Source organism: Melospiza georgiana, chromosome 2 (assembly GCF_028018845.1).
Source record: "Melospiza georgiana isolate bMelGeo1 chromosome 2, bMelGeo1.pri, whole genome shotgun sequence".
Lineage (NCBI taxonomy): Eukaryota > Metazoa > Chordata > Aves > Passeriformes > Passerellidae > Melospiza > Melospiza georgiana.
The window spans coordinates 118,594,128-118,606,815 of NC_080431.1; the positions used below are offsets into that span (position 1 = coordinate 118,594,128).

At 48.7% G+C, this 12,688-nt stretch overlaps 2 protein-coding genes across 2 annotated transcripts in view; one reads left to right on the forward strand and one right to left on the reverse strand.

The window, feature by feature from the left end:
- The window catches only part of SIM2 (SIM bHLH transcription factor 2), a 182,550-nt gene extending 180,641 nt beyond the window's left edge, over positions 1-1,909 (reverse strand). Inside the window, exon 1 of the mRNA XM_058045596.1 lies at positions 1,812-1,909. Coding sequence (XP_057901579.1) covers positions 1,812-1,909 — 98 coding nt within the window. The remainder of the gene's footprint in view (positions 1-1,811) is intronic.
- Positions 1,910-1,938: 29 nt separating this feature from the next.
- CLDN14 (claudin 14) lies at positions 1,939-2,631 on the forward strand. Its single transcript, XM_058018550.1, has one exon. It carries the CDS (start codon positions 1,939-1,941, stop codon positions 2,629-2,631), a length of 693 nt encoding a protein of 230 aa, XP_057874533.1.
- The last annotated feature ends 10,057 nt before the right edge of the window (positions 2,632-12,688 follow it).

The following is a 12,688-nucleotide window of genomic DNA, read 5'->3' on the forward strand; positions in this document are numbered from 1 at the left end:
GCCACATCAACTCAGGTGTTTTCATTTCTGTGTTACATAAAGAGAACCTGAAAGGCCAGGAACTGGCAACAGGAGGAAAAACTCTCCTAAAACCAGGCGCACTAAAGAAAAGCTGCTCTTTGGTTTGCTCTTCCCTTCCAGGCAGCAAATCCAGCATCCCATTCCTGCCCATCCCATTCCTGCCCATGCCATGGCAAATTCCAAATAAAGGGAATGTGTAGAAGCACAGAGTCCTCAGCTTGTGGTGTTTTCTTACCCAGGCCACAAAATCCTTGTGCTTTTCCATTTTCCCTTTTCCCTTTCCCATTTTCCCTTTCTTTTCACACTGTCGAAGGGATTGTTTTTGGAAGAGATGACCCACACTGCAAAGAAGATGGAGAGAGACAATTTCCAAGGGCTGGAGGGACAGGACACAGGGAATGGCTCCCAGTGCCGGAGGGCAGGGCTGGGTGGGATCTTGGCAATGAGGAATTGTTCCCTGGCAGAGTGGGCAGGGCTGGGATGGAATTCCATCCCTGCATCCCTGGCAGTGCCCAAAGCCAGGTGGGACACTGGGGCTGGGAGCAGCCTGGGACAGTGGGAGGTGTCCCTGCCATGGCACTGGCTGATTTTTAATGTCTCTTCCAACCCAAACCATTCCATGATTCCATTATTTTGCTGTCAGGCAGAGAGCAGTGAAAGCCACAACAACAGAGACCAGCCTGGCTCTGGTATCACCCCAAGCACTCCAGACTCATTAGAGACAAATCTGAGATAATGAGAACGTGGAGCAGCTTTCACTTTGCTCTCTCTGCCTCCTTCTGCTGTCCTGGTGGCACTGATTATTGATCCAGATGCTTTTCCTCCCTCTTCCTGCTCAGGCCAGCTCCAGCAAACACTTCCACTTTCTCCTCCAAGCCAGAGTTCAGCATGTGCACAGGGCTTGGCAGAGCTGGAGCCTAAACTTGTTCCTGTTTCTGAATTCCAGGCTGGATTGTGATGCAAAGGTTATTTTATATATTAAAATATCGTGTTTCCGCCCACACACATCATGCCTGATGGATAACAGAGCTGGCAAGGCAGCCACTGGAAAAGGCCACTGAGTCTGGGATTTATACAGGAGGAAGAGTTGCCATTCCTTGTTTTCCAGCTTGGATTTATACTCGAACAAACTGTGAAGGTGTTGCCCCTCAGAAGCTCCAGGATGTTCAACTGATTCCACATTTCACCCACAACCTGAAATCACGACCTGAAACTCCCCAGATCCCAATGAAAATTATTCCCCTTTGAGTTACTTTCTTGAAATGCAACCTCAAGAAATACTGGCCAGTCAGGAAAGCGACTTTAATCCAATATTTGTTATCCTCTTCCACAGGTTTTAAATCACTCTTTTTGCTCCATACTTTGAGCAAATACACCCTTATTGTTTTCCTAGTCCTGCTGTGACCTTCTGGGAATGTTTTCATCGTGTAAAGCAACCTGCAGTTCCCTACTTTATAAATCTCCTTCATTCCAAGTGTTAACACTACCTACTTCTCCGCTTTAGAGAGGAAATCATGTTTGTTTTTTTGAAGAGCCTGCTGGGAAGAGGAATATTTGCATTTCAAATATTTTTTTTCCATTTCATAAATTGTCTTGAGTTCTCTTCCCAGCGGGCGGCACAAGGCTGTTTATATAAGGGAAGAGGGAAGCTTGCTTTCCCATTACTTCCACAAAAACACGATTAACAGCGATAACTATGCTAATTATTGCCCTCTGCGCTTGAAACGCACCTCACTGGCTGGAGAGGCAAAGCTGTGGGGTAATAATTAACTCCTTTTTCCCTCAATTACCTTTTATTAGGAGAGCAGGAGGTGTCGGGGCGGAACAGCCGCAGATCTTCCAAGAAAACCTCGCGCCTTCCAAGCGAGCCCAAGCGGAGGCGCCTCATTAAGGGAACCACACAGCACAAACATTCCCATGGCCAGCTGGGCCTTGGAGCTGCTGGGCTTCTCCCTCAGCCTGCTGGGCTTCATCGGGACGCTGATTGCCACCATCCTGCCGCACTGGTGGCGCTCGGCCCACGTGGGCACCAACATCCTGACGGCCGTGGCCTACCTGAAGGGGCTGTGGATGGAGTGCGTGAAGCACAGCACCGGCGTCTACCAGTGCCAGCCCCACCGCTCGCAGCTGGCGCTGCCCGCCGACCTGCGCGCCGCCCGGGCCATGATGGTCATCTCCTGCCTGCTGGCCGTGCTGGCGGCCGCCGTGGCCGTGGTGGGCATGAGGTGCACGCGCTGCGCCGAGGGCAGCCCCGCCAAGGCCTCCATGGCCGGCTCCGGCGGCGTCGGCTTCGTGGCGGCCGGCCTGCTCTGCCTGGTGCCGGTGTCGTGGTGCACCAACGAGGTGGTGGTGGATTTCTACAGCCCCACGCTGCCCACTGGGGTGAAGTATGAGATAGGGCAGGCTCTCTATCTGGGGTTTGTCTCCTCGGCCCTGAGCATCCTGGGTGGGGCCCTGCTGTGCACGTCGTGGCTCGGGAATGAGGCGGTTTTCCAGCCGCGTTCCGCAGCGCCTCCGTCCTCCAGGCCTCCCAGCGCTTCCAAGGGCGACCACGCTCCTTCCCTGACATCTGCGTCCCACAGTGGCTACAGACTGAGCGACTACGTGTGAGCTCTCCCTGGATCTGCCTCGGGAATTCTGTGCCTGGCACCAGAGAACTCGGAAGGGATGTTGGAGTTTACCGTTGTTCGTTCCTTCCTTTTCTTCCCTGAGGAGGAAAGGGTGTGGGTGCAGAACTGCTGCCTACAAAACCTGGGAAATAAAGGCAAAGGAGGCTGAGATATTCCCAAGGCAGCACTTCCCTGTCTACCTCCCATCGCAGCTTTCCAGGCAATTCAAGGAATATTTTGTTTAAAACATCGTTTTGTTTGGAGCTGGTGCCCTGTGAAGCAGAACTGGCCACATTGCTTCATTTCTTCCCCCCAAAAAACAGAATTTTCCCTAAAACCCAGAATTTCTTGGGGATACACAGTGATTCCCAGCAGATTGCCTGCTCAGCTCCTCATTTCCATAATTCATGAACATGACAAGGTATTAATTTTGCTTTCACTTAACTTTTTGTTTGTTTTTTTTACAGTCTCTTGAAATATGAATTTCAATGGCACTGTGACAGATGCATTTGACAGCCTGTTACAGCCAATATTTGAAGTTATACTACAATGTTTTGACCTGATCAAAATAAAATTTCAGTGCATTTGTGAAATGCATCACAAGGGAAACAAACCCTCTAAAGTGGCTCAGGACTGAGTTTTTTACAAATGTCAGGAATAGAATGGAACCAGACATTTGATATTAAATATACTTTAAAAATTAAAATTAACAAGTGTCAGCATTTGTCACTTTTAGCTTTTGAGCAGATTTAGCATTCTGCACAATCTGTGCATTATAGGGAGTGGAAAAACAGTTTCTAGAATCCTATTTCATAAATCCCATGTAATGAAATGTGCTCATTTCTTAGGATGAATGCTGGTATTTTGTGCCTGAAGGCGCATTAGGGTTGGCAAGGATATTTCCATTCCCTCCAGGGATTTTTGGGGAACTTCCATTGGGGCACAAGGCAGCCTCCATGGACTGTGACCGGTGCTCGTCAGGAGTACCAAATCCAGACATTTCCTTCTAAAATCCTCACAGAATTCCATCGTTCCACAGTGCGTTCAAACAATCAAAAATTAAAATAATGAGCAAGAATCCCAGCCCTCTCCATCTCACATTACAGCAAAGTCCCAGGCACACATATTAGGTTATAAAATAATGCAAAAAAGAGAATAGATGGATTTCTCTTAAATCAGAAATTTACAGGTCTCCCACTTTCAACAGACGGACCAACACACTGAAAAAAATAATTCCAAGACCTATGAGGCAACAATTCTTCATTTGGCAAAAGGAAAAATCTGTTTGCAATTATATTGTCACCTTGTGTCACCTCCAGAGCTGGGAGATTTTCAACATTTCCCCTGGTTCCACTCTGAACCTTCCTTTTTGTGGTTGATCACCATTGCCTTTGGCTTTATGTTGATTTGGATTGGGACAGAGGGTTTTCAGCACTGTTTCATGTTAACATCACCACTGGTTTTAAAAATAAATGGATTTCCCAAGCAATTTGCTGAGACCAACAACAATAAAAGTGATCTGGGACCTGACTTTGGTTATTTGTGGTGACAGGACAAGGGGGATGACTTTGAACTGAAGGAAGGCAGGGCTGGGTGGGATCCTGGCCATGAGGAATTGTCCCCTGGGAGGGTGGGCAGGGCTGGGATGGAATTCCATCCCTGGATCCCTGGCAGTGCCCAAGGCCAGGCTGGACACTGGGGCTGGAGCAGCCTGGCGTGCATGTTCATAGAATCCCAGAAGGATTTGGGTTGGAAGGGACCTTAAAGTTCTCCCAGTGCCACCCCAGCCATGGCAGGGACACCTCCCACTGTCCCCAGCGTCTGACCTGGCCTTGGGCACTGCCAGGGATGCAGGGGTGGAATTCCATCCCAGCCCTGCCCACCCTGCCAGGGAACAATTCCTCATTGCCAGGATCCCACCCAGCCCTGCCCTCTGGCACTGGCAGCCATTCCCTGTGTGCTGTCCCTGCATCCCCTGGCAATTGTCTCTCTCCAGCTCTCCTGGGGCTCCTCCAGGCCCTGCAAGGCCACCCTGAGCTCAGCCCAAAGCTTCTCCTGTGCAGGTGAACAATGCCAGCTGTGCCAGCCTTTCCTGCCAGCAGAGCTGCTCCATCCTCTGCCCATCCTGGAGCCTCCTCTGGGCTCTGCAGCAGCTCCAGCTCCTCCTGGATTGGACACCAGTGGAAGGTGTCCCTGCCCATGACAAGTGGATGATTTAAGGTCCCCTCCAGCCCAAATTCTGTGATCAATGCCCCTGCAAACATCTCAAAGACGGACCCTGAGGTGCAGGGAATGGACACAAAGTTCACAACAGCTTCTTAGAGAAGATGGAGACCAACTGTTCATGGTCCATTATGGATTTCTGGGACGCTTTCTTCAGCCCAGTGGAGGTGGTCAAAGCCTTGGGCTTTTCCTCTATTTCCATTGTAAGGGATGCTGCCAAGTGATTGGATATCAGCCTGAGGCAGGGCTTGGACAGCCATGAATGCTGGAGCACCAGCTCCAAGGGAGGAAATGGCGCTGGGTCATTGGGGGGGGTTGCCATCTACTGATAAATCCATTCCCTTGCCAGGGTTTGGTGTGCTGGGAACGCTCCTGTGCAGGGCTGTTCTTACCGCAGCAACCCCAGCCAGGCAGAATGTGTGACAGGAGTAGGAACAGTTTGTAAAGCCTGGCAAAAATTCCTGGAAGTGCTCGGATGTCAATAGAGAGGGAAATGGTTTCTGTCACAGAGCTGTGAACCAGGGGATCTTACTCCATGCTAAAACCGACACCAATGTTCCTTTCCTTTTTCCTTTCCTTTCCTTTCCTTTCCTTTCCTTTCCTTTCCTTTCCTTTCCTTTCCTTTCCTTTCCTTTCCTTTCCTTTCCTTTCCTTTCCTTTCCTTTCCTTTCCTTTCCTTTCCTTTCCTTTCCTTTCCTTTCCTTTCCTTTCCTTTCCTTTCCTTTCAATTTCCTTTCCTTGAAATTTCCTTTCCTTTAAATTTCCTTGAAATTTCCTTTCCTTTCCTTGAAATTTCCTTTCCTTTCCTTTCCTTGAAATTTCCTTTCCTTGAAATTTCCTTTCCTTTCTCCTTTCCTTTCCTTTCTTTGAAATTTCCTTTCCTTGAAATTTCCTTGAAATTTCCTTTCCTTGAGATTTCCTTTCCTTTCCCTTCTCCCTTCCTTCTTTTCCTTCTTTTCCTTCTTTATTTCTTTCCATCTTTAATCTACAAAAAGACATTATCTTTTCCTTGCATGCCTTGCTTTGCCATGTAACAATAATGTTCTTTTTCCCTTTTTTTTAAAAAAATTACAAATACACCTTAGTATCCACATTTCCCACTCTTATCACTAAAGGGGCACCTGGGGTTGTTGATACCCAACTTAATTCAGATCATCCTTTCCAAATCTTCAGCCCATAGCATCAGAAGTCATGTTTAAACCCTTCCCTGAGAATCCTGGCTGTTCTTCAGGCAGCTCCCCATAAACTCAAACACCTGAACGGGTTCAAAATGCTCTGTGGACAAGTAAGGCAGGACAGACCCAACCTCCCTCCTTTTTCCTGGGGGAAAAGGTGCTTAATTTTATTTTCTGCTTTAAGCAGGAGGAAAAGACATTAATTTCATTAGCTCACACTGCAAAGATGTTTGGTAAGCAAACTGTTGGAAAGGGGAGCGAATCAATGCAGAGGTTTGACCTGTTGAGAGCACATGTTCAGACTTCATAGAGATGTGTGGATATTTAAAATGCTGCAATTCCAGCTCCAGTGACTTCCCTGAGGTCACCATTTCACCCATAAGCTCGTTATTACTGTCAATACTCCCAAATCTATTAGAGAGCTTTTAACTAAAAGGCCTCCAGAGCAAAGAGAATCAAAGTCAGGGGGATTTTGCCGCCTAAGAGGGATGGGATGGCAAGGAAAGGCTTTTGTTGGCCATTTCACAAAGTGTTTGGTATCGAGCAGAGCAGCTGCAGCCCGTGGGATGTGTGAGGGAGTTCTCCCTTCCACTGGAGTCAAGGACAAGCAATTTTATTTTAAAAATGTCATAATCACTGGTATTGATCACCAGGGGTGCTCTCAAATCCATCCAGGCTGGGGCTATCGCCACTATTGCTATCCCTGCCAATTGCAGCCCAATTAGGCTGCCTTGCTAATGAACCTCAGCTGCTTTTCATGGCTCTCTGTGGGAGAAAAGGGATCATGGACAGAGCCATCCCAGCCTTCCACCCTGCCCTGAGCTGCCTCTTTGTTCCACTTGGTCACATTTTACCATTCCATGGTAAAGTTTTTGAAAAGAAGCCTTGAAAATCAGAGTTAAAAGTGCTTGGGAGAGGTTGTGGCTGCCCCTGCATCCCTGGCAGTGCCCAGGGCCAGGCTGGACACTGGGTTTGGAGCAGCCTGGGACAGTGGGAGGTGTCCCTGCCATGGCAGGGCTGGATGATCTTGGAGGTCTCATCCAACTTGGATGATCTGTGAAACACATGGTAAAGATCAGATAAAATAACATCAGATTTGGGTTACATCATGTTTGCAAAGTCAGATCATTTTAAGCCCACTCACTCTTGAAAGGAAGCAGGGGATGAAGAATCTGGAAATTGGGACAGTTCAGTAAAATATTTTCATTCCACTGAACACTGGGAACTCAGGGACTCAGCTTTGCACTTGTTGAAGTTTTCTAGAGTTTTGTGGAATTGGTGCTTGCTTCCTCTGCAAGGGAAAACCATCAAGCAAGCTGCCAGCAGGAGAAAAAAATATTGAGGGCAAAGGAAAGGAATTCCCATTCCCAGTAACATCCAAGTGTTCCTTTGGTGACCTGGGCACGGAACAAACGGGGCCGTGCTGGACCCAGAGCCCCACAGAACCCCTGGCACCAGGAGCTGGCAATGCCCCAGCAGAGCTGCCACTGCCTCAGCCCTGGGGAGAAAGAAGCTCCTTGGAGCTCTCAGCTCATCCAGTCTTGGGAACCTGGATCCAGACTCTGGGACCTGCATCCAGACTCTGGAACCTGGATCCAGACTTTGGGACCTGGATCCAGACTTTGGAACCTGGATCCAGACTTTGGGACCTGGATCCAGATTTTGCAACCTGGACCCAGACTCTGGAACCTGGATCCAGAGTCTGGAACCTGGATCCAGACTTTGGAACCTGGATCCAGACTTTGGGACCTGGATCCAGACTTTGGAATGGGATCCAGTCTTTGGGACCTGGATGCAGACTCTGGAACCTGGATCCATTCTTTGGAACCAGGATCCAGTTTTTGGAATCTGAATCCAGTCTCTGGAACCAGGATCCAGTCTTTGGGACTTGGACCCAGTCTTTGGAACCGGGATCCAGCCTTTGAAATCTGAATCCAGTCTTTGAAACTGGGGCCAGACTTTGGAACCAGGATCCAGACTTTGGGACCTGGATCCAGTCTTTGGAACTGGGATCCAGTCTTTGGAACCAGGCTCCAGCCCTTGGAATCTAGATCCAGCCTTTGGAACCTGGATCCAGACTTCGGAACCTGGACCCAATCTTTGGAATCTGGATCCAGTCTTTTGGAACCTGGATCCAGACTTTGGAACCTCAATCCAGTCTTTGGAACCTGGATCCAGCCTTTGGAACCGGGATCCAGACTTTGGAACCAGGATCCAGACTCTGGAACCAGGATCCACTCTTTGGAACTGGGATCCAGTCTTTGGAACCTCAATCCAGTCTTTGGGACCTGGATCCAGTCTTTGGAATCTGAATCCAGTCTTTGGGACCTGGAAGCAACCTTTGGAATCTGGATCCAAGCTCTGGAACCAGGATCCAGACTTTGGAACCTGGATCCACTTTTTGGAACCTGGATCCAGTCTTTGGGACCTGGATCCAGGCAGACGCCCTTGTTTGGGATCTCTGGGCTCTCCTCGTTTGGGGTCTCTGTGGTGCTGATCCCGCGGCCAGCAGCACATCCCGAGCACTGGAATGTGCAGTGGTGGCACCTCAGGGTCTGCCACAGCCTCAGCTCCTCCTCTCCAGACTCCCACAGCAACCTGGGCTCTCCCAGCTGTGCTTCTGCCTCCTGGCAGAAGTTCCGTGGCAGACACGAGCAGACTGATCCATAAAAGCAGAAATGGGCTGTGAACAGAACTTCTGGAATGTCTCGTTGCTTCCAAGGCCCAGACAGGAGAATGTTGGTCCTTAGAGAAGCTCACACTCCATGGGCTCGACACCCTCCCTTCCTCTGGAGCTTTTATGGTGTCTGGGCATCAGCTCCAGGTCTCCCTCAGTGTGACCAGACCTGCAGCAATTTCTGTCAATCCTGCTGCCAGATCTGCTTCTCTTTTCCCAGCCCCAGCCAAAGTTTCCTCTGCTCCTCCTGCAACACATTTTGAAGATGTGTTTTGGCCAACTTTGTTGAATTCTTTGTTTTCTGCTTAATGAGTTCCATCACCTCCTGAGAGGTGTCCCTGCCCATGGCAGGGGGTTGGAATGAGGTGACCTTTAAGGTCCCTTCCAACCCAAATAATTTTGTGATTCCATTTAACCTCAGCGCACACTCAGGAGGGATGCAAGGATTGTTATCCCTCCTTTTTGTGATGAGCACCAGGCAAAAATAAGAATTCAGTGAATGCTGCCAAGTTCCCTAGAGGGGTTTTAAAAAGTGGCCACTGTTCAGCACTAACCAGTGGCCCCCAATCCCTTGTGGGTTGGGAATGAACCCTCTCATCCCCCAAAGCTGTGGCTGAGCCCTCTCATCCCCCAAACCGGAGGTGTCAGAGCTGCCTGGGAGCAGCAGGGGCCAAACACGGAGCCTCTGGGGCTGATCCCAAAGTTCTGCCTGGCATGGGACACTCGGGCAGGATCACAGTCACCCTCCAGGGTCCCACCAAGGACTCATGGGCAGCTCAGCTGGGGCCCAGCACCCTGAGCCTCCTTCCTGAGTGCAGGAGCCACAGAATCCCCAAATCCCTGGTGCTGCCAGCCCATGCAGTGCCAGCTGTGCCCCACGGGCACCTTGTGCCCAGCCCAGAGCACTCAGTGCCACCTCCAGGGGACACCTGCAGGGATGGGCACTGCAAAGCTCCCTGGGCAGCCCCTGCCAAGGCCTGAGCTCCCTTTCCATGGGCAAATTGCTGCTGCTGTCCCAGCTGAGCCTGCCCTGGCCCAGCCTGAGGCCGCTCCCTCTGCTCCTGTCCCTGTTCCCTGGCAGCAGAGCCCGACCCCCCCGGCTGTGCCCTCCTGGCAGGGACTTGTGCAGAGCCACGAGGGCCCCTGAGCCTCCTTTGCTCCAGCCTCAGCCCCTTCCAGCTCCTCAGGGATTCTGCAGCCCCTTCCAGCTCCTCAGGGATTCTGCAGCCCCTTCCCAGCTCCTCAGGGATTCTGCAGCCCCTTCCAGCTCCTCAGGGATTCTGCAGCCCCTTCCAGCTCCCTCAGGGATTCTGCAGCCCCTTCCAGCCCCTCAGGGATTCTGCAGCCCCTTCCCAGCTCCCTCAGGGATTCTCCAGCCCTTTCCAGCTCCTCAGGGATTCTGCAGCCCCTTCCAGCTCCTCAGGGATTCTGCAGCCCCTTCCCAGCTCCCTCAGCTGGGATTGACTTTCCAGAACCTCCACCACCCTCAGCAGGAGAGATCCATATGTGGAACAGAGGCAGAGACTCAATCTCCATCCCAGCTCCAGGTTATCTCCATCTCCCATGTCCAAAGGAAAAGCATGTTTCAGTAGAGAAATCATTTCAGGATGAGCTGAATTATCTGCTGCATCTGATTCCGACCTCACTCCTCTCCAAGGGAGCCAGCTCCCACTCATGTTTCACCTGAAAGCCTCTGGAAAAAGCCACCTCCAGCTCCCTGTGGGTTAATCACAGAATCCCAAAGGATGCAGCCAATAGCTCCTTCCCCAGTTAAACACAGTCTGAATTGGGTATTAACTACCTGCGGTGTTTGGCAGCTCTCTTATTCCTAAAATAAATAACTGTATGAAAAGTCATAAACTCTATATTGGACTTTTTCATTAAAAAAAAAAAAAAAAAAAAAAAAAAAAAAAAAGCCAGAAAAAAAAAATCAAAGTGCTGTCAGGATTTTAGCAGCCTCACTTCTTGCAGTAAATCTGCTTCCACAGCTGGTCCTGCTGTACTGTGTCCTTCAGCCAAGAGTTGCTGCAGTCCAACATTTCCTTCTTAAGTTATTCCTTACCCAGAGCAAAGCCAAGGGAATTTTGGACAAGGCTTGCCTGCTCAAAATTATGAATGTGCTCTTATTAGAGCAGGTTGCATGTTTTATATTAAATATTCATTCAAATAACAATCCAGCAAAATGTTTGTCGGGCTAAGAGTTACTTTGGCTGAAAGGACACATTTTTCTTCCAGTCTCCACCAAAACTCGCCCATATTTATCATGTCCAAGATCTAAGAGGATCTTGCTTGAACTTGGTTGAGCTCCCTCAGCAGTGCCAGGTCCTGTTCTCCTGTTTCAGAGCTGCACCACTTCAGGAATTGCTGGGTTGTCACAGGGGAAAAGCCTTTTACAGGTTCCACTGCAGCTCATAAAAGGGGGGAGAAGGCAAAAAAGGAGGGAAAAATAAAGGAAAGTGGCATTTTCTCCTCCTGCCTCTTAAAAACCTGCCCATGTTGAGCTGAGAGCCACAAAGTGTCTCATAATGGTTTGATTTAATGGAATTTTGGAATGGTTGGGGTGGAAGGGACCTCAAAGCCCACCCAGTGCCACCCCTGGCATGGCAGGGACACCTCCCACTGTGCCAGGCTGCTCCAGCCTGGCCTGGGGCACTGCCAGGGATGGGGAGTCCAAAACCTCCCTGGCCAGCCTGGGTTTCACCACCCTCACAATGAAGAATTTCCTCCCATAATCCCACCTGTCCCCGCCCTCCCTCAGCCTAAAACCATTCCCTCTTTCCCCATCACTCCATCCCTTGGGAAATGTCCCTCTCCAGGTCAAACCATGAAGGAGAAGTTTCCTCGAAACCCCAGAGAACTCCAGAGCTCCACTCCTGGTTCCAGCTCCAGGAGCTGCCTCCATGATCAAAATTAAGGATTAGCAATGTTGCCATCGTGTGGCTGCTCCCAGCAAAGGCTCACGAGCCTGAATTTATTCATCAGAAAGAATTTTCCACCTGGATCCCGCTGGTAAAACTCAGAGACGATGCTGGAAGTTGTTACTATTACAGGATATAATTACAATAATTATTTTTATAGCAAGAACGTGTGTGCAAATGGATAAGGTGAAACCACAGCTCTGACTGTGCTCCTTACCCTCAGGGATTTATAGATCATATAGAAAACCTCACTCCAAAATTCATCTTGAGTTACCCAAGCAGAAATTCTAGAAGTGAATTTACAGGAAAAAATGGTGAATTTACAGAAACAATGGTGAATTTACAGAAATAACGGTGAATTTACAGAAAAAAATTGTGAATTTACAGAAGCAATGGTGAATTTACAGAAATAATGGTGAATTTACAGAAAAAAATGGTGAATTTACAGAAGCAATGGTGAATTTACAGAAAAAAATGGCGAACTTACAGAAAAAAAATGGTGAATTTACAGAAACAATGGTGAATTTACAGAAACAATGGTGAATTTACAGAAACAATGGTGAATTTACAGAAATAATGGTGAATTTACAGAAAAAAATGGTGAATTTACAGAAACAACGGTGAATTTACAGAAATAACGGTGAATTTACAGAAAAAAATGGTGAATTTACAGAAGTAATGGTGAATTTAAAGAAACAATGGTGAATTTACAGAAACAATGGTGAATTTACAGAAGCAATGGTGAATTTACAGAAACAATGGTGAATTTACAAAAAAAAATGGTGAATTTACAGAAATAATGGTGAATTTACAGAAACAATGGTGAATTTACAGATATAATGTAAATTATATCTGCTCCAGAAACCAGCACATCCCAGGTCCTGGCAAAGTTCTCCAATTTTTTTGGTGGCCAACCCTGCCTGGGCATAAATTGCAGTTGTTTTATGCCCACCCTTTGCCACTACACAGGATTTCCCATTCCAAGGAATTCCATGGACAATAACCCATCTTTTCCTGCACTCTCTGCTCAGAACCACACATTTTATCCAGTAAAATATTGCAGCA

Coding starts and splice junctions, on each gene's coding strand:
- CLDN14 (XM_058018550.1), top strand. CDS start 1,939: ATGGCCAGCTGGGCCTTGGAGCTGCTGGGCTTCTCCCTCAGCCTGCTG.